This window comes from Phascolarctos cinereus, unplaced genomic scaffold (assembly GCF_003287225.1).
Source record: "Phascolarctos cinereus isolate Bilbo 61053 unplaced genomic scaffold, phaCin_HiC Scaffold_4;HRSCAF=312, whole genome shotgun sequence".
In the NCBI taxonomy this organism is placed as follows: Eukaryota; Metazoa; Chordata; class Mammalia; order Diprotodontia; family Phascolarctidae; genus Phascolarctos; species Phascolarctos cinereus.
The window spans coordinates 672,211,754-672,239,466 of NW_027555847.1; the positions used below are offsets into that span (position 1 = coordinate 672,211,754).

Sequence of the window (27,713 nt, forward strand, 5' to 3'; positions counted from 1 at the left end):
ACCTTCGCTTCGGGCGTCGTATGTTAATCACGCAAACACCCAGCAGCCACCACTACTGCCGCACTCGAAGGAAAATTTATTAGAAATAACGAACTTTCCAAGATTTCACATCATGAAATCCTATTATTACATGTAGTACGATGTGATTTTAAAAGAAGTCAGGATGAAATCCCGGAAGCCACGGCATGAATTAAATCACCATGTATTAAAGAGCTGTATTTTGTAGAACCTTAAATAGCTCTGGGGAAGGGCCGGGAATTGTGCTCGCTTCGGCAGCACATATACTAAAATTGGAACGATACAGAGAAGATTAGCATGGCCCCTGCGCAAGGATGACACGCAAATTCGTGAAGCGTTCCATATTTTTGTCTCGGACCAGGCGAGATTTCTAAACCCTTTCTGGTCTTCCCTTTAATATGAAATTGTAATTCTGTGTAATAGGAGTTCTTGAAGTACGTAAGTGATTAGCAATCGTTTGCGGTTACTTGGCTGTTGAAGCAGACAAAAATGAAACTATTTGCTCTTCTGCACACATAAAACAAAAACCATGGGCAATTCCGAGGTTGTACTGATCAGGGCCTGTGGGGAAAAATGATAATGGTGGAGGACCTGCGGAAAGAAGCTTAGAAGAGTTCTTAATAATTAATTATTTAGAACTGGAAAGGTTGAATTGCAACTAGACCCACAGAAACAAGAAAATATGGAACGCTTCACGAATTTGCGTGTCATCCTTGCGCAGGGGCCATGCTAATCTTCTCTGTATCGTTCCAATTTTAGTATATGTGCTGCCGAAGCGAGCACAATCCCCGACCCTTCCCCAGAGCTATTTAAGGTCCTACAAAATACAGCTCTTTAACACATGGTGATTTAATTCATGCCGTGGCTTCCGGGATTTCATCCTGACTTCTTTTAAAATCACATCGTACTACATGTAATAATAGGATTTCATGATGTGAAATCTTGGAAAGTTCGTTATTTCTAATAAATTTTCCTTCGAGTGCGGCAGTAGTGGTGGCTGCTGGGTGTTTGCGTGATTAACATACGACGCCCGAAGCGAAGGTGTTTTTAGCATGGCTGGCTGACGCCAAGGGGGTGAGATTTGAGGGAGGGAAGACTTTGTGGGGACCCGACGGGAGGGAAAAGAAGGTGCTGAATGGGGTAGGGCTTGTTGGAAGAGGGCGGTGGAAGGGCGGGGCTTGGGGTGAATAAAACCCTCCAGAGGTTTGGGGGAGGAGCTGTGCCCGGAGGAGGGGCGGAGCCGTGGAGTGCAGAACCGCCGGAGCGAACGAGGGGGCGGGGCCTGAAAGGAAAAGCAAGACTGAAAGGGAGGGACTTGGGATGAGAGTGAGGCGTAGGGGGCGGGGATTGAGAGGAAAGCTAGAGGCGGGGCATTGGGCGTGAGGTGTAGGAGCAGGGCGGAGGGGGGGGCGGAGGAAGAGGCGGAGGCTGAGTTCGGGGGCGGGGCTAAGAGCTCAATCTCGGGAACTGTCTGTAAGGAAAGCTGGGCCTCTGGCTCCAGTGCTTGCATAATCGGGTGTGAGGGGGATCTTTTGAAGGGCGTGAAATTATCTTCATGGTCCTTGCCAGTTGGCAGGAAACTGACCCCCTAGGGAGACTGCTGTTTATAAACCCAGCTGGGCAGCTGATGCAACAGCCTTCCCCTGCGCTCCCCCCCAAGCACAGGCCTGCCTATTTCCGGGTGTAGAAGCTTTAGCCTTAAGGTGGGTGCCCTCACTACAGGGCACTTAGTTCTCCCCAATTCTTTGGCTTCCTGGGAGAGAAGACACAAGAAGGCACCCTGAAGGGGAAGGACATTTCAAAACTTTCACTCAGTGAAAACCGGGATCAATGAATTTGGAATGAAAGGGGTTCAAATCCTGATTCTGCTACTCACTACTTATGTTACCTCAGACGGACCTCTTAACTTCTCTGGGGCTCAGTTTCCTCGTCTGTATAATGAAGAAGTTAGGCTGTTCTTCAGTCGTGTTGGACTCTTCATGACCCCATCTGGGGTTTTCTTGGCAAAGATACTGGAGAAGTTTACCATTTCCTTCTCCAGCTCATTTTACAGATGAGAAAACTGATGCAAACAAGGTTAAGTGACCTGCCTAGGGTCACACAGCTAGCAAATGTCTGAAGTCAAGTTTGAACTGGTCTGCCTGACTGCAGACCAGATAATCTATATCCTGCCCTACTTAGCTGCCCTACGGATTATATTACATGATTTCAAAGGTCCCTTCTCTGATTAGGAAAATATTTACTCCACATCTGTGCAAAGACCATTGGGACCAGATCTCTTTGATGCTCACTGTGTGACCTTGAACAACTCACTTTTTCCTTTTATGTAAAAGGAGGGGCCTGGCCTTACATGACCTGTGGGCTCCTTTCCAGACATGTAGTTGTTCAACCTCTCCTTCCGGTGACAGGGATCCTATCGTATGTCTTTCCAAGGCAACCCATCAGCCTTTGGGGAGGCTTTAATCATCGAGCCAAAATATCCTTTCCAATAACTTGCTCCACCTCCTTCTATTACTTCCTAGTTCTGCTGTCCCTGTCTAATCTCTTTTCTACATAAGGACTCCTCAAACTGAAGGCAGCAGTCGGGTCCAGGCTCTCTCTCCAAGCTAAACATCCCCAGTTCCTTAATCTAACCCTCCCCTCACCAGGCATGCACTCGCATGGCACCCAGAACTGAACACAGTGGACCCAGCTGTGGCAGGTCCAGACAGGGCATGGCCTCCCTTATTTGGGACACTACCTCTTGGTGCAGTTCAGGACTGAGGTAATTTTTGTTGGCTCCTCATTTTAAAGCTAGGGAAACTGAGGTCCAGCCTGGGGGAGTGGCTTGCCTGAGCTCACTAGAATTCAGATCTCCTAACTCCCCATCAGGGCTCCCAGTCTGTCTCCCCCTCCAAGGCACAGAGAATGTCAGATTGAGAATCTTATGTTGACAGATACAGAGGATGTCAGACAGCACTGTCTGGCCCCACTCTTCCCGAGGCTGGCCCCAGTGGCTTCTAGGTCCTTCAAGGGCTGCCAGTGCATCCCATGATGCCTGTCTCTATCCCAAAGGGGAAAAACAAAACATACACACACATGGCTAAGTACAGAGCACCAGGAATTTATTATACCCACCTTCCCCAAAGCCAAGCAATAGCCAAGGCCTAGCCAGCAGCCTCCCTTGCCTTCTCCACCAATGGCTCTCGAGGCCTGCCTGGGCAGCGAGACCCAGAAAAGAGGTAGGCCAGGGACATCAACCCTCCGGCCCATGTCCCCTGTGGTTATCCCATTCCTGGGATCAGAGGGGAGGGGAGGGGAGACCCAAATGCAGGAGTGGGGTCAAGAGAGGCTATTGCTGACCAGGGGCCCCCCCCGGCCGAGGATCACCAAGCTCTGGGTCCTGGGGCCCTGGCTGGCAAACAGCCCCCCACGAGGACCCCTGTGGGACCAGGGCCTAGAGCAAGAGGGGAGGCCAGGAGCCCTGCAGCTTCACCCGCCATGCAAGTGATAACAAGTAATTCTGCAAAAAAGGCACCACAGGAAGACGCAGACGATTTAAAAAACAAACACACACCCCCTAAAAGGAGAGACCTGGAACCTTTCAGGCCCAGAGTTACAATGTGGGGTTTTTAAAACATTCATTCTCTAGGGGATGGAGGATGGAGCTGCTCTGCTGGGGGGGGGGGGAAATAGGGGAGGGGGAGGCGTCAGGGCCAAACACACACACACACACACACACACACACACACACACACACAACAGAGATACACATAACACACACTATAGAAAAACTATGGTCATGGTATGAGCAATAATGAAAAACACCCCCAGGCCGGCCATCTTCCCTCAGGTCTGGGGGATGGCTCAATGGCTGGGGGTGGGGAGTGGAAACACCTCTAGCCACACAAATTGATCATTTGAGGAGAGCTAGATCCTAAGGAGAATCTAACTCAAATTTGGTTTCTTTTACCAAGACCAAAACAAACCAGCCACTACACCCTCCCCAACCCCTCCTCAAAAAAAAAATCTTTTAAAAATATTATAATAATGATAAAACCCTGCCTGCCAGCCTACCTCCCTCTGAGGCAGATGCCACTGATCCGGGAAGGGCTGCTCACTCCCTGAAGTCTTCCCTGCTCAGTGAACAACCCTCAACCCCCAGCCCCAGCTCAGACCCCTAGGGTCACAGCACAGTGGGCTTGTAAACATCTACGGGGCCTGGGATGCAGGCCTGGGGCAGAGGGGATGTCCAGAGCTTCCTCCAGAACACCCCAAAGAATCTGAGGGGGAAGCACCCCAAGCAGACCTCTTTCCAAGGGAAAAGGCCAATAGATTGGAGGGGGCAGGGAAGAGGAATGAAAGACTTTCAGGTCAGGGGTGAAATCCACAAAAAAAAAAATCAAGACTTTTTAAGTACCTTGTAAAAAAAGAAAATTACAATAAAACACCCGAAGCAAACCCCAGATCTAAGCAAAGTGGGCCAGGCAGAGTTCAAGGTAGATTAAAAAAATAATAACGATGACAATCAACAGATCTGGGGACCATGCTGCCCTGGGGTAGGCAAGTCCTGTCCCACCTCCCAGGAGAGGGGAGGAAGAGGACAGGGCCTCCTGGCCCCAGGGCGGGGAAGAGGGAGGGATGCCATCAGCTCCTCTGCTCCAGGTAGGCAGACAGCAGCTGCTCCGGAGGCAAGAAGCTGGCATGCTTGTTTCTCACCTTCATCTGCCGTCTGCCCTCGAAGTCGGCACCTTCCGGGAAGGGATACAAAGGCAGAGGAGTTAGAAACAGCCTGACCAGCCACTATGCGGGACCCCTAGCACAGACTGAAGAGATCCCAGGAGGCTGTCCTGGGATGCTGATGATTCCAGGGATTATGATAGAATCTCGGTGGGAAGGGGTCCTCAGTCACCATCCAGACCGGGGTGGGGAACCTGTGGCCCTCTAGGTCCTCAGGCGCAGCCCTTTGACTGAATCCAAACTTCACAGAATAAATCCCCTTAATAAAAGGATCTGTTCTGTAAAACTTGGACTCAGTCAAAAGGCCGCACCCAGGGATCTAGAAGGCCATGTGTGGCCTTGCAGGTTCCCCACCCCTGATCTAGACCCACTGTCCATCATATCCCTCATACAATTTCTGTCTGAATATGTCCAGTACCAGGGAGCTCATCCCTACTGGGTGCATCATATCCTACTTGATCTGGAAGGGACCACATTTAGCCTAGCCCCATCTCCAGAAGTCAATTGTACTCCACCCTTGGACAACATGAGAAAGATAAATGGCCCATCCCAAGGTTATAAGAATAGCATCCTGTTTTTAAGACTCTTTCTTCTTGTATCCCCTCTCTCGTTCCTATGTGCCGTACCCAGAAGGCACTCCCCTTCTCCGGGAACCCTTTCCTTATCAAGGCTCTCCCCTCCACCATGAGGCCTTCCTTGATTTTCTCCTGGCCCTCTTCTCTCTCCTCAAATATTCCTAGAATTCTCTGCCAGGTCATGTTGTCTTCTTCCCCTATCCTGTATCCTATTTATCCATGATTATATGTTCTAATGTGACCTCCTCCTCCCCCTCCCAGTTGAATGCAAGGTCCAAGAGGAAAAGGACTTTTTCCCTTGTGTAGGTCTGGCTCCTAGACCAGTGCCTTACATGGAGCAGGGCCTTACTAAGTATTTGTTGAGTTGAATCCACCTCACGACTTAACTCTTGGTCTCAATTTAACTACCAGCCGGCAAATAGTGGACGACAGATCAAGGGTGGTGGGGAAGGAGGGGTGGTCTTAGAACAGGGAATAGGAATCTTAGAGATTACCTCATCCAACTGCTCTATTTCACAAACTGCTCAACTGAGGAACAAAAAGCCTGAATGACTTGTCCAAGGTCACCCTGCAACTACTCGGCAGAGAACCCAGGCTTCTGATCCAGGGCTCTCTCTCCTAGATCAAGCCATCTGATCTGAATCACTTAAGGGCAGATCTTCCCCTCCTCCACCCTGACTCCGATCCTCCAGGCTAAGCCTAAGAGACAGACCACCCCCCTAGAGCAAGAGCTAGAATCCGGCTCGCCCCTCCTTCCCTCTGTAGTCATAGAGACAGCTTCCCCAGGCCTGGTTGCCATGGCAGCCTACTCCTTGGTTACTCCCGAGAAAAGCGAGCCCAGCAGAACACAGCTGGTCTATGTGGATGGCCCCCTACCTCCTCCAGGAGACTAAGTGCCTTCTGCCCCCTAATTTCCCCTCCAGGCCATTAGAGAGAACACTTAAGCCCTTTAATGATCGGAGCTTCATTAATAAGCCGGGCCTGAGTGCTCCCCTGTGGCCCCAGAGTCAGGCTTCTCCACCTCCCCTCTCCCCCCGACAGGCTTCAATTATCCAAATCCAGACCTGGGGGTTGGGGGGAGGGGCCCACCCTCCTGCCTCAGACTCAGTGGTTTTCCTTGTGCTGCTTCCACAGAACATCAGAATTAGGAAGAGCCTTAGTTAGACCGTGAGCTGATTCTCACTCCCCTGCCACTGACTTGGTGTGGGACATTGGGGAAATTCTTTTCCCTCTCTGAGCCTCCATTTCTTGGCCTAGATGGGGAGGAAGGCTTAGATGTTTTGCTTCCTTCTGGCCCCAGAGGGTTAAGGCCTGTGGGTCTCTAGCCCCCATAGGGCAGAATAAAGTCCACAGAAAGTACTCACTGGCAGAGACCAGGTCCATGTACTGGCAGAGGGCATGAAGCAAGAGCCGCTCAAAGCTAGGAGAAAGAAGAACAAAAGGCTGGCATTAGGGCCTGGGGGTGAGAATTGAAAGAGAACTGGGGCCCCCTGCCCAGGAGTCCTGGATAGAATCAACATTTCACCAAAGTGAATTCTGAAAAGGCAAAACCTCTGCCTGGGCAGAAACTCAACAACCCCACCCCCCAAATCCCTGCCTGGGGGGACCTGAGGTTAACCAGAAAGGTCAACCCACCCATCCCCCTGCCTCCCGAAAGAGAAGTCACTCTGGCCTTGGCCCCAGAAGAGGAAAGAGGAAATCAGGCCAAGGACAGTAGATTGGGGCAGAGAAAAAAAAAAAAAGGGAGCTGGTCTCAGATCCAAACACTTATTCAAGCCTTGGGAGAGGGCTGGAGGCTCACCTGCTATCCATCATGGCTATGTAGACAGATCGAGGGGTGACAGAGAAAAACCGCAGGAGTTTTCCTTCCAGACCCTCCAGCGTGTCCTGGGAAGGAGGGATAAGGCCACACCAGTCAGGACAGGGATAGTGGGGAACCTTAATCTGGACCTCACCTGGAGTTCCCTGTGAGGGGCTAGCCAGCTGGAGCTCCCCACCAGGGAGGGGAGAACCAGAGGATCCGATCTCCTCCAAGTACCTCCCTGTCAAGTACCCTGCCCACACACCTCCCACTCTTCTCTTCTAAGCACACCCCAGAATCCAGAACCTCAGGGCTGGAATGTACCACAGGGGCCATCCAGGCCAACCCTTACCTGAACGATTCCCTCTCTGAGACAAATGCTTATTGATTAACCAAAACTGGTCCCATGCTTGCCCTGTCCCCCAGGAATTCACAAGGGCCCTCAGTGTGTTCTACCTACCCCTCTTTGTACCCTCTGAAGCAGCAGTGCCCAGAGATGTAGCACTCTGCCACCAGCTCATTCCCTACTGCGGCCTCAGTTTCCTCAGCTGCAAAACGGAGAGCCTAGCTCTCCCACTGCCGGACGTAGAAGGAATGCTAGATTTGGAGTCAGAGCCGGAATCAAGCCCCTCCTTCTAGACGGCACCGGGCAAGTCCCTTCTCCTCCTCTTTCTCCTCTCTGGGCCTCAGCATCCCCCTCAGTAAATGAGGGAGTTGGATTAAAGAATAGCCAAAGTTCCCTTCTGGCTCAGAATAGTATAATCTTGTGACTTTCCCAGCAGTCCGAGAACCAAAGGACAGAAAACTCTTTACAAATCAGAAGTTATGAAAATGTAAGTGGCCGGGGGCAGCTAGATGATGTAGTGGATACAGCACTGGCCCTGGAGTCAGGAGGACCTGAGTTCAAATGCGGCCTCAGACACATGACACTCACTAGCTGTGTGACTCTGAGCAGGTCACTTAACCCCAATTGCCTCACTCCCCCCACCTAAAAAAAGTTAAAAAAAAATCAGAATACAGAATAAGTTTTGGGGCAGCTAGGTGGCGCAGTGGATAGAGCACCGGCCCTGAAGTCAGGAGGACCTCAGTTCAAATCTGGCCTCAGACCAAACACTTGACACTTAACTAGCTGTGTGACCTGGGCAAGTCACTTAACCCCAATTGCCTAAAAAAAAAAAATGTAAGGGGCCGGTAGGTAACAGGTGTCCGGTCACCTCTCTGACCTCTCAGAAAGTCACCTGCCACCAGACGCCAGCCCTGGAGGAAGACAAAGACGCAGGACAGATGAATCTCCCACAATCAGTGCGGTCCAATTTCCAGGCCTTAGATGGTTGGCAAGATGCACTAGCTGGTTCTCCAACCCCTCCTGCCAGCTGCCCGCCCGGTTCCACAAAGCCTGGCTGCTGCCGGTCACAGTGACCTAGCCACGGGAGGCAGGCAACTCAGGAAGGCCCATTATGGATGTTCTGCATGGTGGAAGCTGTACACACACGGAAGGGGAAAGAAAAGGAAGCCGCCCAGCCCCATCTTCCCACATAATCACCTACTCTTAAGGTCAGGGCCATTTAAAAAAAAGGGAAGAAAAAAAAACAAGAGACCTCTGCCTGCCACTTGGAGGGATGTGGAGGGAAGAATGTCAGAGGGGGGCAGGAGGGGCTTTAGAACATAGAACAAAACACAGAAGCCCTCTCTTTTTTGTTGTCATTCAATTATGCCCGAATCTCCATGACCCCATCTGGGGTTTTCTTGGCAGAGATGCTGGAGTGGTTTGCCATTTCCTTCTCCAGCTCATTTTACAGATGAGGAAACTGAGGCAAAGAGAGTTAAATGACTTGCCCAGGGTCACACAGCTAGTAAGCATATGAGGCCACATTTGAAATCAGAAAGATGCGCCTTCCAGACTTGAGCTGCTAGGCCACCTACCTGCCGCTCCTACCCCCTTTTTTTTTACCAGTCAGGGGAAAATAAGGTAGAAAGAGGGACGTGGTTGGGACTCAGCCAATTTCATCCTGATTACTTAAAGTAGGCAGAGCATGGAAGGGGTTCTCATTCCTTCTCCTGGAAGTCATACTAATTAATGATAATCACAACACTGGCTAGCACTCCAATAGGGCTTTAAGGTTTACAATGCTCTTAACAAATACTATCGTTTTCATCTTCCCAAAGCCCTGGAAGGTAGGTGCTCTTATTATCCCTATTCTGGGTATAAGGAACCTGAGTCAGCCAGAATTAAGGTCACACAGTTAGTAAATATGTGAGGCTGGATTTGAACTCCGGTCTTTCCTACTCCAGGTCCAGTGTACCACCTCGCTGCTTCCAAACAGAATTTATTAAACCCTTTTTGCACACCTGGTGCTGCATGGAACATGGTTCTCCAAGGTCCTTCCCAGTCCTGATGTCCTATGTTCAAACTAGCGCAGACATTCTGAGTTCTGGGAGCCCTCTGTCCTCTGACACCATATGTTCTATGGACCCTTCCATAAAAGCCTTGGACATGAGGCTTCTATGACATAACCCGTGGCTCTAATCCTTACTCACCATGGGGATTCTCCCCCGCTTCAGGGTGGTCCGCAGGCGACGGTTAATCCTCTGAAAGCAGGCCTGGGGTGTGTAAGATGGATCTTCTGAAAGGCAAAAGAACTGAGTTAAGTCCAACTGTTCTGCCAAAGTCTTGCCCTCTCCAGGAGCTCCCCCACGCCTGTGCCCAGAGCCCAGCCCCACAGGGCCCCACAACACCTTTCCGATTATCCTCAGTCTTAGCAGGGACCTTCCTTTTCTGCTTCTTTGTAGCTTCTTCCTCCAGGTACAGGAGCACCCGCTCCTGCTCCTCCCCAGATCGATTCATAAAATCACTCCAGATCTGCAAAAAAGAAAAGGGATGGGGGGAGGGGGCGGGGGGGGGAAGGTAGCAAGAGAAAGTACCTAAATTCATTCTGTCCTTCTCTTCTAAATTCATTACGTTCTTCCCATAAAACCTCTGCCACCCATGGCAGACAAGCTGGGAGTCCAGCCCTGAGGGGAGGACAGGATCCCCCAGTCCCCAAAGGATGGAGTTGGTAGTGCCGGCACCTGGGCAAGATGATGGTCTAGAATATCCCTCACAATTGGCCAGGTGAGCTTGCTTGAAAACTTCCACAGCAAGGAGGGGGCGGGGGGGGGGGGCCTACAGTGGAAAGCAGTCTGCACTTGGAGTCAGAGGATTCCAGTTTAAATGTGGCCTCTACCATTTGCCACCAGTGTGGGTAACTCACTTAGCATTTCAGTTTCCTCCTCTGTAAAATGGAGGGGGGGGGGTATTGGATGAAATGGCCTCTAAAGGTCTCTTCCAGCCCTAAATCTTAGCACTAAAAATATAGAGCTGGAAGGGTCCTTAAGAGGTCATCTAATCCAACCCCCTCATTGATCAGGGGAGGCAACTGAGGCCCAGAAAAGCAACATGTCCAAGGTCACTGAGGTAGGAAGTGGGACTGACAGAGCTTGGGATCCTATGGGGAATCCATTCATTCACATTCCACTGGGAGATAAGCCCTAATTTTCAGAGAAGGTTTCCTTTGCATCAACCCTATATGCTTTCTTCAAACCTCCAGACCCCCTTAAATAGACCCCTCTCCCGGTTCCATCATGTGGGGGCCAGACAGGACAGGCAGCCCTTCAAATACATGACAACAGCCCCCCTTTCCTCCTTAGTCTTCTTTTTTTTCCAGGTGACCAGTGCCCTCCTCTGGGCAGCCTTTGACCAACATGAAGGGGTCTGAGTAGGCAAAGGAGAGTGGCACCATCCCCTCCCACGATATCAGTAGGGCCTCCCCCCAAAGCCTTCCACACCGACTGCTCCTGAGTCTGCCTCCTTGGAAGAAACCAACTTTCTCCTCTTTGATCAGCTGCTGGGGTCAAGCCAGGGCCCCAGAGCTCACAAGAGGAGCTTGAACCTGGCCTCTCAGACTGAATCTGTCTCCATAGGCCGGTCAGCAATAGGGCATAGAGCTGCCATGCCCAGCCGCTTGCTAGCATCTCCTTCTTAGGTGAGAAAGGGAGCCTGGGACAAAGCTAGACTCCCATGATCTGTCCCCTCTTCATCAGCTGCTTCCATGAAAGGCCTGATGGGGGCTGGGGGTGGGGACAGACACTAGAAAAACTCTGGTTATCCGAGGACATCATTTCTCAGACCCCCAATGACCCTGGCCAACCCAGGCCAGCAGGAACAATTAAGGAAGGATAACAGTTCAGGTGGAAAGCTGGCCTGAGTGATTCCCTAAGCCTCAGGGGAAGTGGGAGGGCGAGTAGTACCCTCTACTTGAAACTGGTAAAGGCGCTGACGTGCAGCAGTTCAGAGACAGCAGAGAGATAAGACCAGAACCCAAGTCTCCCAGTCCATAGCTGCTTCCATCATTCCCCGACCCCACCAAGCCCTCTGTGCAGGATTTCACATCTTCTATTTAGAGCTGGAAAGGACTTTGGAAGGCATATCGTTCAACCTCCTCTTTTTTGAGATGAGGATATTGAGCCCTATGGAAAACATACCAAATGCCAAAAAAAACATGCCAAAAGGTCACCCACGTCAGAGGAGGGATTTGAACCCAGCTCTTGGACCCTAGAGCCAACGCTCTTTTCGACATCCCAAATACCACTGCGTTTGTCTCTGGCCGTGGGGATGACCTAGAGACAGCTGTCCACATTCCTTCTGTTGGGCCTTCTCAGAGATAAGTTGGCTGTGCCCTTGGCCAGAACTCATTTCTTTAACAGGAATGGATTAGAGCTGTCACCTGCCTCCGACCTCGCACAATCTGGTTGACAGTTCTCAATAAAAAAAAAAAAAGATCCCATTTTAGAGCCAGGGCTAATTGAGGCCCAGTGACCAGGAGGGGTAGGAGGGGAGAGGGGAGAGAAACAAAGACAAAACCCCAGAGGCTTCATCACAGGAACTGCTACTCCTTGTCGCTGTGTGCTCTGCAAAAGGAAATCATTTTTGAGGGGGTAGGGGGTGGGAGGGTGGAGGGGAAGGGAGAGAGAGGGATATTGCGAGAAAGATCTCCCCAGCTGCTTCTCCAGTCTAAGCATTGACCAGTCTTCACCCCCTGAGTCTGGCTAATAATGGAGATGGTGCCAGCTCTTTAGCCGGGCAAGCTGGCCCTAAGCCTCGGCACGTGGAAGGAAGTGGGGGAAGGAGGGGATGTCTTCTGTGAACCTCAAGGCTGAGCCACAGACATTGGTTGGAAAGTGATTTTTTGGAAACGATAATAACAAACCAGAAGGCTAGCTTCCATCCCAATGCTCGTGTTCAACTCACAAAAGGCAGTTTTTGTATATAGCTGTACAAGTCGGCAGAACGGTAACTATAAAAGACTCAGGAAATGTGTCCCAGGACCGTTTCCATCTGAATTCGATGGAAAAAGATGGGAACAAATGGACTTATAATAACAAGAGGCAATACGGCATTACTGGAGAGAGATCCAACCTGGAGAACCTGGATTCTAATCCTGCCTTTGACCCATGCTGGCTGTGAGACCCTGGGCAAATCACTAACCACTCAGTGCCCTCCACACCACTCCATCAGGCTAACTGCAGAACAGGGGCAGATCTGAACTAATAGAGGGAGTTTCCTTATTGGGAATTCCCTAGACTACTGAAATAATAACTACCATTTAAGCAGCTGACATGCCGTCTCTCTCTCTCTCTCTCTCTCTCTCTCTCTCTCACACACACACAGACACACACTCTACAAGCCTGGGAGGTAGGTGCTATCATTGTACCCATTTTTCAGATAAGGAAAGTAGGGCAGACAGAGGTTAAATATCTTGCTCAAGGTCACGAGATGAGAGATAGCATGATTGGGTAGATAGAGGATCCCTGCCAGTTGCACAGACCCAGGCAGGAAGACTTGCCCCCCCCCCAGACACCAGACTGGCTCTGTGACCTCCCATAAGTTCCCCTCGGTGGTCCAGAAGCAACACTCTCTAAGTTGTAGGTAACGGTGCCATCCGTGGAGTTTCTGTCCCCAGAGTTTCCCCACACTGATGACACCCCACCTCTGGACCATAAATAACAGGAAAAAACGAGATCCCCAGAGAGACCTAACAGAGACTCCGATGTCTAGGGTTTTCTCTGGTCCTCTGAGAGTCTGATTTGGGTGTTCTCCCAGCCTGGAGGAGCAGGGACTGAGCTCAGATTTCTTCTTCCTCATATTTCCAAGGCGGAGGGCTCAAGCTCTGGTATTTGGCATAGGGGGAGGACAGAAGAGATGTCTGTGGGTCCCATTTCCCTGGTGCTGTTTGGGTTACACAGCCCTTTACTTATGATAGGCACAAAGTATGATTATACCCATTTTACAGAAGAGGAAACTGGGAAGGAAAAGAGAAGGACTTGCCCAAAGTCACACAGCTAGTACGCATAAGAGCCAAGCCTCCAAGGCCTGCCTTCTCTAGCACTCAATCGCTCCGGATGAAGCCATAACACTAACACTAAAATGATAACGATGAAGACAATAATAAAGAAATTTGTTCTATGCTTTCTGTTCTCCCCAACTCGGGACAGGAACTACCTAATTAGCTGAGGGGCAGGGGTCAGGACAAGGGCCAACTGAAGATAAGGAGTCTGCCGCCTACGGCTGATCCACACTAGTTTTTGTTTTTTTGTTTTTTCCCCTGGAAAGGAGAAAATACACACCAGCATTTGATCTCCTAGCTGGAGAATCAGCCGGGTAGAGTGGAAAAAGAGCCAGCCCTCCATGCCTGGGTTCAAGCCCTGCCCCTGTGTGACCCTGGGCACAGTCACTTCTCAACAGCTTTATTGGCAGAGGGGTCTTTGCCAATGAAATGGGACCAGATGAGGGGGCCTCCCATAGGCCCACCAGGGCATGGCACAAAGACCAGGAGCCATGTACCCTGGAGCCAGCTGCTTCTCTTTTCTGGGCCTCAGTTGTTTTCTCATCCATTTTTTTTCTTCTCATCCATTTTTTTAAGGACCTTGAACAACATGGGTCTTCTGACCCCTCAGAAGATTTTACTTGTGTGACCTTGGGGGAAGTCAACCTCTCTGGGCCTCAGTTTCCTCATCTGTAAAATTTGAGGATTGGCCAAGATGGCCTGTGAAGACCCTTCCAGTCTAGACCTCTAATCCTAGGACCCCTTCAGGCTACCAATCTAGGTTCTACACCCTTTGTGGCTTTCATTCTAAGGACCCTCCCCATAGTAACAGTCTATGATTCTAGAAACTGAGAATCAGCATTTTTTGTAAAGCTCCTCTGTCTGCTCTCAGAATCTCAGAGTTGGGAAGGGAGGGCAGATTGGGGGAAGGGTAATTAGAAGCAAATACTTTTGAGTAGGGACAGGGTCAAAGGAGAGACTAGAATAAGGGGGGGGATAGGATGGAGGGAAATAGAGCCTTTCACAACATGACTTATGGAAGTATTTTGCATGACTACACATGTATAACCTATATTGAATTGCTTGCCTTCTCAGTGAGGGTGGGTGGGAAGGGAGAGAGGAAGCGAATTTGGAACTCAAGGTTTTAAAGACGAATGTTAAAAATTTTTTTTACACGCAACTGGGAAATGAGATATACAGGCGATGGGGTATAGAAATTGATCTTGCCCTGTAGGAAACTAGAAGGGGAAGGGGATAAGAGAAGGGGGGGGTGATAGAAGGGAGGGCAGATTAGGGAAAGGGGTATTCAGAATGCACACCATCGTGGGGTGGAGGGAAAGGAGAGATAGGGAGGAAATTTGGAACTCAAAATCTTGTGGAAATGAATGCTGATAACTAAAAATAAATTAGTAATAATTTTTAGAAAAGAATCTCAGAACTGGGAAAAAGCCCAGAGGCCATCTAAGCCAACCCCTACCTGGAAAGGGATCCCCTCCCATCTAAGGGTCACCCATCCTTTCCCCAACAGGCACCATTGCCCCATTTCACAGACCACAAACCAGGTTATGGGGCAAGAGATTTGATGAGAAATAGCTGGCCAGGGAGGGACAAAGGGGTATTGCAAAAAGATGTGGAGGAGGGGATGGGTAAGAAGGTGCCGTTGGAGATGTGTAAACAAGCAGGCTAAGGTGGGGGGTGGTAAGGGAAGGGGGGACCCGATGGGCTGGGAATGAGCCTAGGATCTTGTCAGTGTCATGGACCAGCCCACCCCGGCAGTCCATCAATGCCTACATGCATAATTGAAGAAACGCTCAATTTCAGTTAGGGGTTAGTGAAAATAAAGAGATGATTTTTCCCCTATCTATGGACCTTCTGAAATCCAGAGAGTTCCATGGACCCCAGGTGAAGACCCCCGGTCCTAGAGATCCCCAGAGAGACCTAACAGAGACTCCGATGTCTAGGGTTTTCTCTGGTCCTCTGGGAGTCTGATTTGGGTGTTCTCCCAGCCTGGAGGAGCAGGGACGGAGCTCAGATTTCTTCTTCCTCAGATTTCCAAGGTGGAGGGGTCGAGCTCTGGTATTTGGCATAGGGGGAGGACAGAAGAGATGTCTGTGGGTTCCATGCCAGTGTTACTGACCTTGACTCCTTGTCAGATTATGTAGGTCTCATCTTTTCCCTAACCCCCCCAACACACCATGTGCTTCGATACCCTTAGAAACAGCTACCAGGAGATACTCTTCCCCGCCCCCTCCCCTGCCCCATCCACCCCCACAGCAAGTTCTATTCCAGGGCTAGACTTGGCCAGACTGGTTGGGCACCCCAAGGGTATAGACACAGCCCTTAGATCCTCTGCTGGCCCAAGGCAGGGAGACACTAGGAGATGAGGGCAGGGAAAACCTCCAGAGTAGATGGGAGACTGGGAACCCTCAATCTCAATGCTACAAGAGATGTCACGAGGTGAACAGGCCTAGCCTTCCACAAGTAAAATAACTCTGGCCAGGGAGCCCAGAGATGAGGCTTAACCCAGGGTCCACACAGCCAGGAGAGAGAAGCCAGGCTTCCCAGCTCCTGGGGATCCAGCCGTTCTTTTTACCAAATCATGGTCCTCCAAACCCACTTGGCTAGCAAACTTTAAAGATATTCTTTCTCCCAGCAATCCTGGGAGGCAGGCAGTTACAAGAATTATTAGCCCCATTTTACAGATGAGGAAAACTGAGGCTCCAAACTAAACGTCCGATCCAAGATGCTCGGCCGTGGGCCGACAGAACGGCCCCCCTCACAGGAGATCCTCGAGTCCCGGGGAAAGGGGGTCGGGCAAGGACACCAGGGGCCTCCTACCTCAATGTAGGTCTCATTGCTGCAGGCTTTGGCAAAGATGCTGGGAGTAGCAGGGAGGGCCAGGTCCCCATCATCAGGGGAGCATTCAACCCTCTCCATAAGCGTCATCAAATAGTGGCCTGTCAAAGGAGAGGCCTTTGCAATTAAAAAATAACAACAACAAAAAAAACCAGACTACCCGTCCTGGAGATTCTCAGCCACCCACCCCGACCTTCAGGTCAACAAGCTGGGCCCACTTGAACGAAGATTCAGAGCTCAGAGGGGTCACAGGGGTCAGAGGGGGAGCACCAAAGAGATCCTCTGATCGATCCCCTCGATGCTCAGAGGAGACTGACGCCCAGAAAAGAAGGTTAGCTTGCTCAAGATCACTTAGAGAACTAAGTCAGGATTTGAACCCAGGTCTTCTTGATAACTGTCAGTGACTTTTCCCATGATGCCCTACACTTCAGATTAACTTGAGATCTGACTAGATGGGGGAGAAGAGGGAAGAGGGAGGGCGAGAAGCAAGTGGGGAACTCAAGACTTTCCTCATTTCCCTGATCCAGATTCTCTGACAAATTTCCAGAGGCTTTTGAGAAGGAAATCCTACTCCCGGGGTCTGGTAGGCCCCAGGGACCTTAGGTGAAGTTTCTACTCTTTCCCACAGCAACATTGGGAAGAGGAGGTGTGCAGGGAGGAAGGCTGGTGAGCCCCCTCCCCGCCTTGGGAGCCCTGTAAGCTGCCCACCCCACCCCCGACACGGCCCATTCAGTTCCGACTCACTGTTCTCCATCTGCTGCAGCCTCTTTCGGCCCTTGGCCCTGGGCGTGAGGTCCGAGTTTCTCACTGCCTGGTTGATGAAATACTGCCTCCGCTTGGCGGGGCTGAGACGCTTGGCTCTCGAGCTCGGGAGGTGGGAGTGGTAGTGTCTGTGGGTGCAGAAATAGCCCAGATGTCTTCTCCTCCTCCTCCCACCCCCCAACCTGGCCTTGATGCAGACACAGGTAGCGGCCCCTGGAGGAACTGGAGGTAGGGAGATGCAGGGGCAAGAGGCTACGGGAATGACTGGGGGATGAGGAGGGAAAAGACCCGGCTCAGGGAGAAGCTGTGTGGGACTCGGGAAAGAGCGCTGGACCTGGAGTCGGGAAGACATGGGTTGGAATTCTACCTTGGACACTTAGCTGTGTGACCTTGGTCAAGGCCGCAAGTTTTCTCATCCGTAAGAGATTTAAGTTCAGAATGAAAACAAGTTTGAAAGAAATAATGCAAACTCCTTGAGAGCAGGGGTTGTTTCCTTATTTGTGATTTTGACTGTGCTTAATAAAGGCTTCTGATGGACTGGGAAGGTCTCTGTGGTCCTTCTTCCAGTGCTTACATGTATGAATCGATGACTCTGGGTCCCTTTGGACACTTGAGATGTTTATCATGTCCTCCCTAAGTCTCTTTCTGTTTTATTTTTTATTTATTTAATTTTTTTTTTTGAGGCAATTGGAGTTAAGTGACACACCCAGGGTCACACAGCTAGGAAGTGTATGAGGCTGCATTTGAACTCAGGTCCTCCCGACTCCAGGGTCCTTCTTCTATTCACTGTTCCATGGCTGCCCCCTCCCTAAGTCTCTGGGGCCCATCACCTCTGGATCCGGGGGTTCCAGCAGAATAAGACCCTGGATCAGTGGGGAGGGAAGAGGACAGCACGGCCCAATCAATTTGCTTCTCTGTGACTTTATCTGCTGAACCCCCTGGGGCCACCTCAGAGAGGCCTTAGGAACTAAATCCTGCCACACAGCCGATTAAGTTGTCTTAATTACTCAAAGATATTACCATCCAGGACAGGCAGAGGCCTCCCTCAGCTCCCAGAAGACAGCTCAGAAGGAGCCCGGTACGGGGAGAGGGACAAGGCTGGTTGGGGGCCAGGCTAATGGAGGAGATTATCGGGGGCAAGGGCCCTGTGTAGTGGGGAGGCCCCTCTCCTCATGAAAGAGGTGAGGAGAAGCAGACCTGCAGTCCTCAGCCCTCAGGAGAAAATACAACTGAAATAAATTACTTTAAAGAAATGGCATTCTAGGAGACAAGCAAACACCCAGGATTGGTGGAGCACACGGAGACAGGGACAGAGTAGTACGGAGAGCCCCAGGCCAGGTTGCTGGGAGACCTGGATACAAGGTCCAGGCACTTCTTTCTGGGCCAAGGTTTCCCCATCTGCAAAATGAGGGGGTTGGGCCCAGATGATCTCCAAGGACGCTCCAGACCCTGGCATTCTGTGTTGCTAAGAGCCCTCCTGGGAGGGACATTCTGAGAGCTCTCCTGGCTGGCTGTGACATGCAGGGTGCTCTCAGTTGGCATGATCTCAAACCCAGGTTTGTTTGGAGAATGAGGTATTCAAGTCAACATTCTGTTTTCCTACTTCTAAGAAGGAAATGGGGAGAGGAATAAGCTGAAGGCCTCCCAGTCTCATAAAACGAAGGTGCCTGTTAGCGAGCTGTTAGGAGGTGATGCTCTGACATCTGAGGTTCTGGGTTCAGTCTCACTCTCTAGCTTCAGCCCCTGCCTCACACCCTGAGTCCATTGCCCTGAGGGTGGTGAGCTGACCCATTCTGGGGGCTAGGGCCCGATATACTACAGCGGGTCGCCAGCTCTGTCCCTGAGAGTCAGAGGGCCTGGCCAGAAAGAGCCACAGGTGGGCCAACTGCCCCTATGCTTGGCCGGTTTGTTTTCTAAGACCCGATGAGCTTGCCAACCCAAGACTAAAGCCCCACAACGGGACACAAGGGGAAATGACCGGGAGGCAAGTGGAAAGACTCCTGAAGGAGAGGGCTTTTCACTGCCGCGGGTCACTCTGGGGTGGAATCACTTCCCCTTTCTGGGTCTCAGTTTCCTCATCTGACATTCTGTGTTCCCAGTACCCTCCCAGCTCTGACACCCTCAGCTTCCCAGATGCTCCAGGCTCTGACGGGTGGGTGCAGTGGAGAGCAGACCACCCCCACTCTGAAGCTATGATCTTGGACACAGCTCCTAATGACTCCTGAGTCTAAGGGACTTGCAAAGATCATAATGCTTTATCATTTTAAAATCTCAGTTATTAACAACGTGCTCCCACTCCTCAGGCCCTTCATTAAGAGAGCTATCAGAGCCCTTGAAGTGCATAGAATCCCAGCTCTACCACTTACTGGCTGTGTGACCCTGGACAAGTCCCCTGACCTCTCTGGGGCCTGGTTCTTCACCTCTAAGAGGGGAATTGCCCAAGCTTCCAGTATTTGCCTTGAAATGCTACCATGAGGAAATCACTTTTGAAGCCTCATACACTAAATAATACATTTCCATTTTAACAGCAGCAAGTTGCAGGAAGTTACCAGAGAGAGAACTCTCCTGGCCTGGAGACCCCACCTTCCCTCACAACATCACCCTATTAAGGCCCTGTGACATTTCCCTTGCCCCATTCAGCCTCCAGCAGGGACTCTGATGCTAGCTGGACTGAGTCCAAGCCACAACTACCCTGAGCTGAAGAGATAAAAGGAGCTGAATCACCCCCAAGAGTCCCTGTGGGATCAGGGAGGGCCCAAAAGAGAGGAAGATGGTTCGGGGCCCCAGATGTAAACAAGTCAAATTCTCCCCATTCTGGGGGCCCCTGCCCCCAGACGGCTGAAGGCCAGGAAGTCTGTGTACCAAACCATCCTCATTTCAAAGGCCTTGGGAGGTCAAGTGTCTTGCCCAGACCACAGAGCCAGGAAAAGCTCATGGGAGGCAGAGAAGGACTGGGGCTGGGCAGCAGGAGAGGGGCATCCTAGTCCTGCCTGGGTAACCGAGTCCCTGCGCACATCTTAAACTTGGAAATCTTACTAGCCAATGGAAGAGAAAGAATCTAGATTTGGAGGTGGATGAACCCAAGTTCAAACCCAGCCCGGATACCACCTGTGTGATCTTTGGCAAATTGTTTAACCTTGGGCCTCATCTCCCTCTCCTACGAAATAAGGGGGGCAGGGCTGGACTACATAAAGCAGGAGGTAGACCAAAAGCTAGACCTGGGATCAGGAAGGCCAAGGTTCAGATCCCGCCCAACACTGTCAACTCAGAGGTGCCCAACATGTGGTCCAAGAAATTTAAAAAAAAAAGGTTTGACAACTGCATTTCAATACAATTCGTTTCGTTTGTAATCTTATGTATTTTAAAAATGCATTTAAAAACACTATTCTGAGGAAGGGCCTGGAATCAGGAAGACCTGAGTTCAAATCCAGCCTTTGATACTTATTAGTTGTGTGACCCTGGGTAAGTCACTTAACCCTGTTTGCCTCAGTTTCCCATCTGTACCACTCCAGTATCTTTGTCAAGAAAACCCCGTCAGGAAAAGTTGGACATGACTGATACGACTAAATATTAACAGACTATATACTAGCCACTGTAGTAAGCGTTTTTTACAAATATGGTCTCCTTTGTCCTCACAACTACCCTGGGAAGTAAGAGCTATCATTACCCCCATTTTTACACATGAGGAAACTGAATCAATGAGAAATTACCATAACTTGGCCAGGGTCATACAGCTAGCATCTGAGGCTGGATTTGAAGTCAGGTCTTCCTGACTCTAGGCCCAGCACTTTATCTACTTCACCACTGAGCTCCCTAGAAAGCTGGTCCTGCGTTCAAGTCCCATATCTGACACATATTGGATATGTGACCCTGGGTAAGTCATTTAACTTGTCTATACCCCAGGCAATTCACAAAGATTATAAACTGCAGAGATGGTGCTAGCCTCTACTGGTACAGGGAATTTCCTCACATGGGAATTCCCCATATGGAGGGAATCACAGGTCTAGGCTCTATCTATAAATGGGGGGTCCCAAAAGTCTGGGGGGGGGTAATTTTCAGCTATTAAAGGTTAAAATTTTAAGCCATTAAAGCTTAATATTGCCCTATGACTTTTAGGACGCTGTGGAGATGGGAAAGACGAACCTAAAAACAGGTCAGTAAATTAGCCAAGGGTTAAAAAATCAATAATGAAAGGATGGGGGAAGGGCATGCTAATCCAAGTGTCCCTGACTGTCCAGTCCAGCATTCCATCTACTACACCTCACTTCCTCATTATCCTCCTACTCATACCCACTCCCCACAAACTGTCCCAAATCTTTTCCTCTCCTCTCTTTTTAGGAATCCAAACATTCCCCTTAACAGGCAACTCAGGGGTCTATAGACAAAACATGAGCCTTGGAGTCAGAGAGAGCCAACCTCAAATCCCACTGAGGACACTGTCTAGCTAGGTGACCCAGGGCAAGTCCCTTAATCGTTCTTGGCCTCAGTTTCCTCAACTGGAAAATGGACTAACAGCACCTATCTCCCAAGGTTGGAAGGATCAAATGAGGGGATATTTGAAAAGCACTTTGCAAACCTTAAAGTGCTATATCAATGTTAGCCATGGTCTTTATTGTCAAATCCCCCAATCTTAGGGTCCATGACCTCTCCTCTTTCCCCAAGACTTGAGGCCATCCAAAGGAAAGCCCCTCAAAACTCCCCAGCATCATCACCTACTCCCTCCACCTTCCCTCTGGTCACAGAAGAGGGATCCCTCCTCCTCACTGGGACTCATCTCTGTCTCCATCTGTCCCTCCTCCCAATTCTGCTCCTTCCCCTTTCTCCAGGACCTGCTCCAAGGTCATCCCCTACCTCTCTCATGCATCTTCCCCTTCTCCCTCTCTTGATTACCACATTCTGCTGGTTCTCCTCAAGTTCCTTCTCTCTCTCTCTCTCTCTCTCTCTCTGCCAGTCTCTGTCTACCTCTGTCTCTGTCTCTGTCTGTCTGTCTCTCCAAGTGCACTCATCTGCTCACCAATAGGCTCCCATCACCCTTATTCTTAAAAAAAACCAAAGAACTTACCTTGACTCTTCCTATCTGTCCTGCTGTCATCTCTCTCTTCCCCCTTTTCCACTAAAAACTTTTCTAAAAAGTTGTTGGTGAAATCCAAGCATTTCCTAGTTGAGGGGAGGGACCTCAGAGACCACGTCCTCTGACATCTTATAGATCTTTACCACCCACATTTCCCTTAACTTTCTGAAAACTTTTCTTATTGCCTCAGGGACAAAGAGATGGCAGAGTAGAACCAGAGAGCTGAAAATCCAACCCCTTCACCTTACATATGAGGAAACTGAGGCTCAGCCCAATGCCACAGAGATAGAGTATGGGGCAGAATCTGAACTCCTCATCCAATGCCCTAAGGGCTTTGCCTCCAAGTGTCCCCAGACTTTTCCTACAACTACTTTCTCCAAAGTCACTAGGACCCTCCTATATCATGAAGTCCAAATGCCTTTTCTCTTTACCTCCCTGCTACTTCGGCCAGCACCGCCTTCATCTGGCGGCTCTCTGACCATCTGGCTCACGACACACCCCACTCCCTGGTTTTCCCGTTACCCCCTTCTCTGTCTCTTTCTTTAGCTCCCTGCCCAATTCCAGATCTCTTCAGGAGAAACCCAAGACTCTTCCCCTGGCCTTCTTTTATGTGCATCTTGTCTCCCCCCCTTAGCCTATGGCCTCCTTGAATGCAGGGGCTGTTTTTGCCTTTCCTTGCATCCCCGGCACTTAGCACAGTGCCTGGCACATAGGAGGTGCTCAATAAGAACTAATGGACCAACTGCTTGGCTCTACTCAAAACCCCTTCAGTGGCTCCCTACAGAGTCAAGGTCAAACTCCTCTGCCTGGCATTGAAGGCCCTTCAAAATCTGGAGCTACCCTCCTCCAGCGTCATTAAAATGACTTCCCTCCTGGGCCACCGCCATGTTGGATTGTGCCCCTACCTCGTGCTTTCCCAACTCTGTGCCTGGCTCAGGCTGTTTCCTGGAAGGACTGCTTCTTCCCCCAGACCAGAAATCTCATCCATTGAGCCTAGCTCAAAATATCTTGTATTGCTATCCTAGCCCAAGACAGTGGGCTCCCTAAGGGCAGACACTGTGTGTTATTTAAACACTGGGTGAGCGTATTCGAGGGGGATGGGGAACAGAAGACTTCCCGACCAGAGATGCCCAAATAATATCTCTTGTGCCAAGGATCATAGCAGAGCTTTAGGGCCCAGGGATAATAATAACAATAATAATAATGAACTCTGAGGTTTATGGAAGGACTACTGTTTGATCCCTGCAAGATAAGAGCTATTATTATTGTAATTTTACAGATAAGGAAAATGAGGCAAACAAAGGTAAAGTGGTTTGCCCAGGGTCACAGCTAATAAGAATCTGGACTTCCTGACTCCCATCCAGTGTTCTATCCAATGTGCCACCTAGAGAGAGGCCTCTAAAAAGCCCCCCAACCCAGGCTCCGGATACACTTCGAGAGAAGGTAGGAAGAGGAAGAGGAAGAGGAAGAGTCATCAGAGTAGGCCTGAGGGCCTAAAAGATGAACATAAACTCAGGAAAGCAGAGCTTTCCTCTGGGAAATGGGAGCTGTCTAGGCCCATATATGTATGAACCACCACCACGATAACAAAAAAAAAAAGACAGAATGGCTTGTCTGCTCCAAAGCAGTCTTCTAGCTCTGAAGGTTTCAGGCTGGGGGGTGATCCCAGAAGGAAACCATCCCCGAGTTCTAACTCTGAAGACCTCAGCCTCAACTCCTTTGGAAACCCAGCCTTCTGCCCCCTCACTGCAATTCTTCATTCCAGTCCCTCTACTAGTCAATCAACAAGCAGTGATATCTGGGTGAGTCAATTAGCTTGTCATTGGAAGAGTTCCAGCCATACAAGTGGAAGCAGTCCCAGGCTGGGAGTAAGAATCTGATTCCTATTTATGCTATTTACTGTCAAATAAATAGAGTGAGGCAAATCAACCCCTGTGAGTTTCCTCACTGGTAAAAAAAAAAAGGGGGGGAGGGGGTGGGGAGGAGGCTGTATGACCTGGGCAGTCCTTACCAGCTGTCAAAAAATAATACTAGAAAAGTGACTTCTGTCCAGCAACGCACACTGGGTAGGAGAGCTGTGACTCCCAGCCCTGGAAATGGACAAGGAAAACTTTCCAGGAGGTAAAAACTTGGCATATCCTGGGCCCTAAGAAAAGATACTGCTGCCGGTGCCAGGAAGCTGGTTAAGTCATTTCAGAAGCTCTGTTTGTGTTCCTTTAGCCAAAGGGCTGAGCCTACAATTCAGAACCATTAGCAAGAGCTGTCCAGGGGCAGAGACCCAGGCGAACAATCATCTTTAGGAACAGAGGTACAAACAGAAAGATAATTAAAGGGGCTAGTAACGTGCCTCCCCAGCACTGGACAGGGCTCCTGGCGGTTGGCTAACTTTAATGTAATCCTAGCTGCTTCACACCACAGCCCTGGAAGCCACAGAAGCTTATCAGGGACCCTACAGAAGTAAGGTCTGGTGGTGTGTATTTCCTAGAAATCAATCTCTTCCGAGATCTCCCCGATGCACTGGACTCAGTCCCTTGACACAGGACCTTTCAAAGCCAAGTCCAAGCATAAATCAAACCCTCTCTGCCCCCCCCACACCCCTTTTGAATTCCAAACTCCTTACAAAGACTGCCTGTCCCAATGTACAGATGAGCAATCAGGAAACCCCGACTCTCACCCAAGATCCCTTGCCTCCTAAACCCCCACTTTACAGGCACCATTTTAATCTGAGCACCTCAGGGCCCAACCGGTCAACCTCTGATATACCTCCACATTCCCCCAAGAGGCCCTGAGGCTCCTTCTCCCTATGCAGCACCCACTCTCCAGAGGCCAGGCTCACGGCTGACACACTCCACCTTTCCCACAGGAACCTCTGGAGGAGATAGCCAAGAGGCCCAAGGCTTTCAATCACGTTACAAACTAAAGTCCATCAATAGGACCTTGGACAAATCCCTTCCATTCTCTGGGCCTCAGTGTCCTCAACTGTAAAAACCAGGGGGCCAGACTAGACCTGGGGTCTGAGAACTTAAAAAAAAAAACACTTTTGATGACTATATTTAAAATATAATTAGTTTTCCTTTGTAATCCTAGACATTTTATTTTATGCATTTAAAGACATGACTCTGAGAAAGAGTTCAAAGACCATAGCCGGTCCCTGTCCTGTCATCCTGATCTCTATCTGGCCACTGGACCCAGATGACTCCGGAGGAGAAAGTGAGGCTGGTGATTTTGCACAGCCTTGTCTCATTTAAATCCAATTCAATGCAAATCAAGTCATCATCTCCCCGAGGTCCTGGTCCTCTTTGAGAACATAGGACAGCCCACACAAAGACCATACCAGAGTGACTACCAAAGGGGTCCAGGGCAGACAACAGATTAAGAGAACCCCTGGGGTTTATATTATGTCAAAGGTCCCTTCCAGCTGCGATGTTCCATGTTCTGTGTTCTAAGGGTTCCCTGCCTGGGAGCTTCCATGTTCTAAGCCATCCCTTCCCCCCTCTTCACCCCCCCCACCCAGCTCTGACCTTCCGTGGCTTTCTACTTTAGCCATGGATGGATGAAAACAGGCCTCAGGTAGAGAAGAATCGGTGGGATCCCAGGAGGCAGGAGGTGTTTGAGAGGAAGGAAGCAGGGTTAAGTGTGGTTGGGCTGAGTGAGAGGGAGAGATTTGAAAAGAGAAGAAGAAATTGGCCTAGGAGCAGGACAGAAACCTCCCAGCCACCCCTCCTCATGCTCAGAGAGGTGTGATGGTGACACCTGGGCGGGTGGGGATCAAAGAAACCGTCCCCAGGGTTCAAGTCCAGGTGGACCAAGGTCCAGGCCATGCCCAGACTAGAGGAAGGACGTTTATTTACGCGATGAGTAAATACCTGGGTAAGACAAGAAAGAGTCATGCACCGGTAAATCTAGGTAGCAGAGGGAGGCAGAGACAGGCTGAAGGCTAAATCTTAGACCAGAGGGGCAGAAGGGACCTGCCCTAGAGGGGACCAGAGCCCAACAAAGGACCTCCCAGGATCAAAGGAGTCCACTTAGCCTGAGGGTAACTCCTAAAGTCGGCAGGGCTGGAGACAGGTGGAGAAAATAAGAGTCAACGGGTCAGAGAGGACCAGAGCAGAGCTGCGGTTAGAGGGGGGCTCCAGAGCAAACCCAAAAGCCAGAAGAGCCAGGAACCAAAGTGGGAGGAGGGGAGAGCAAAGGAAAGGGGACAGAATCTTAGGGACCGAGTGGACCTGAGCTAAATCCTGGGTCGCAACCAGCCTGTAGTTAAATACTCAGATCAGCGGGCAGAAAGGACCAGAGCCTGCCCGAGACTAGATCCCGGGGTCAGAGCGGACCCGAGCCTGCCAGTGGTTAACTACTCAAGTCAGTGGGACAAGAAAGGACCAGATTCCGCCCGAGGCTCGATCTCGGGGTCAGAGAAGACCCGAGTCAGCCTACAGTTAAATACTCAGATCAGAGGGACAGAAAGGACCAGCGCCCGCCCAAGGCTCGATTCCGGGGTCAGAGCGGACCCGAGCCCGGCAGGGGTGTTACGCGTGGCGTGGCATGGGGTAGGGTGGGCTCGGTGGGGCCTGGGCCCCGGCGCTCACAGGTAGGGCTCCCCGCCCGGCGGCGCTCCGGGGGGGGCCGCCGCCGCTGCTCCTGCTCCTCCGCCCCCGTCCGCCGCAGGAGCCGCAGCCGGGGTCATGGTTACGGTCACGGTCGCCGCCGCCTCGGCCGAGCTGCCCTCCAGGCTTTTCACCACCACCATAGCGAGCAGCTGCCGCAGCCGCCGCAGCGCCCCTAGCCCTTAAAGGGGAAGCGGCCCCGGCCCGGGGGCAGGAAGTGACGGGCTCGGGGCGGCCACGGCTCCGCTCCCGTCGGCCCCGCCCAGCCCGGGGTAGGGACGAGAGGCGGAGGGGGCGTGGACAGCAGGGGGACCACGCCCTCCGGGAGCTCCCGGCGCTCGCTCCTCCCACCTGCCTTAGCTGGGGCAGAAGGGAGGAGAAGAGGAGGGGAGGGGAGGAGAGGAGGAGGAAGAGACTGGAGTGGGGAGCGGGAGGGAGGGTCTGGCCCTCTGCTGGGGAGACCGAAATGGACACAGCCCATTCCCTCTCGTGATGGTCTCCGGCGCTGCCCGCTGCCCAAAACCCCTCCTCTTCATCCCTAGCTAGGCCGCCTCCGTTTGGCTCTGCCACCTTCTACCGATGTGACCTTGGGGACAAGTCTCCTTCCCTCTCTGGGCCTCCGTTTCTTCATCTGAAAAATTAGAGAGGCGGACCTGATTGGCCTCTGAGAGCTGTTCCAGCCTGAGCTTTCTGTAAATCTACTAGCCCGGATTTGTAGAAAGCAACGGTTCTCCAAGCGCGGTCCGGGCACTCCTAGGGTTCCCCGAACCCTTTCAGGAGATCTGTGAGGTCAAAACTATTTTCATAATAATACTAATACATTTTAATTCCTACTAGGGTAAATATCAATAGATCTAACCGACATAAACAAAAGCCCTTTGTTTGGTAAGAGGTGCTCAATTTGTGAGAGAGTAAAGGGGTCCTAAGACTAAAAAGATTTTGAGA

The 27,713-nt window shown here is 50.8% G+C and overlaps 1 protein-coding gene and 2 non-coding genes across 4 annotated transcripts; 1 reads left to right on the forward strand and 2 right to left on the reverse strand.

Moving 5' to 3' along the window:
- Nucleotides 1-260: 260 nt before the first annotated feature.
- Nucleotides 261-367, forward strand: LOC144457380 (U6 spliceosomal RNA). The gene has a single exon (XR_013486682.1). It is a non-coding gene; the product is annotated as a U6 spliceosomal RNA (small nuclear RNA).
- Nucleotides 368-694: 327 nt separating this feature from the next.
- On the reverse strand, nucleotides 695-801 carry LOC144457381 (U6 spliceosomal RNA). Its single transcript, XR_013486683.1, has one exon. It is a non-coding gene; the product is annotated as a U6 spliceosomal RNA (small nuclear RNA).
- A 2,300-nt stretch (nucleotides 802-3,101) lies between these two features.
- R3HDM4 (R3H domain containing 4) lies at nucleotides 3,102-27,016 on the reverse strand. 2 transcript variants are annotated; one of them, XM_020969320.2, is made up of 8 exons: nucleotides 26,751-27,016; nucleotides 17,076-17,221; nucleotides 16,314-16,432; nucleotides 9,850-9,973; nucleotides 9,652-9,734; nucleotides 7,114-7,199; nucleotides 6,677-6,732; nucleotides 3,102-4,748 (listed from the first exon to the last, which is right to left on the reverse strand). In XM_020969320.2, exons 1-8 carry the CDS (start codon nucleotides 26,909-26,911, stop codon nucleotides 4,645-4,647), a joined length of 879 nt encoding a protein of 292 aa, XP_020824979.1. In that variant the 5' UTR covers nucleotides 26,912-27,016; the 3' UTR covers nucleotides 3,102-4,644. The 2 variants fall into 2 exon arrangements, with proteins under 2 accessions (XP_020824979.1, XP_020824978.1); XM_020969319.2 differs by having other exon boundaries at nucleotides 9,652-9,737; nucleotides 26,751-27,013.
- Nucleotides 27,017-27,713: the final 697 nt, after the last annotated feature.

Excerpts from the sequence above, each read along its gene's own strand:
- R3HDM4 (XM_020969319.2), bottom strand. The coding sequence starts at position 26,911 with ATGGTGGTGGTGAAAAGCCTGGAGGGCAGCTCGGCCGAGGCGGCGGCG. Across the intron at positions 17,222-26,750 it reads CCGGGCGGGGAGCCCTACCT|ACACTACCACTCCCACCTCC; the intron begins GTGAGCGCCGGG and ends CTGCACCCACAG. Across the intron at positions 4,749-6,676 it reads CATGGACCTGGTCTCTGCCA|GTGCCGACTTCGAGGGCAGA; the intron begins GTGAGTACTTTC and ends CCTTCCCGGAAG.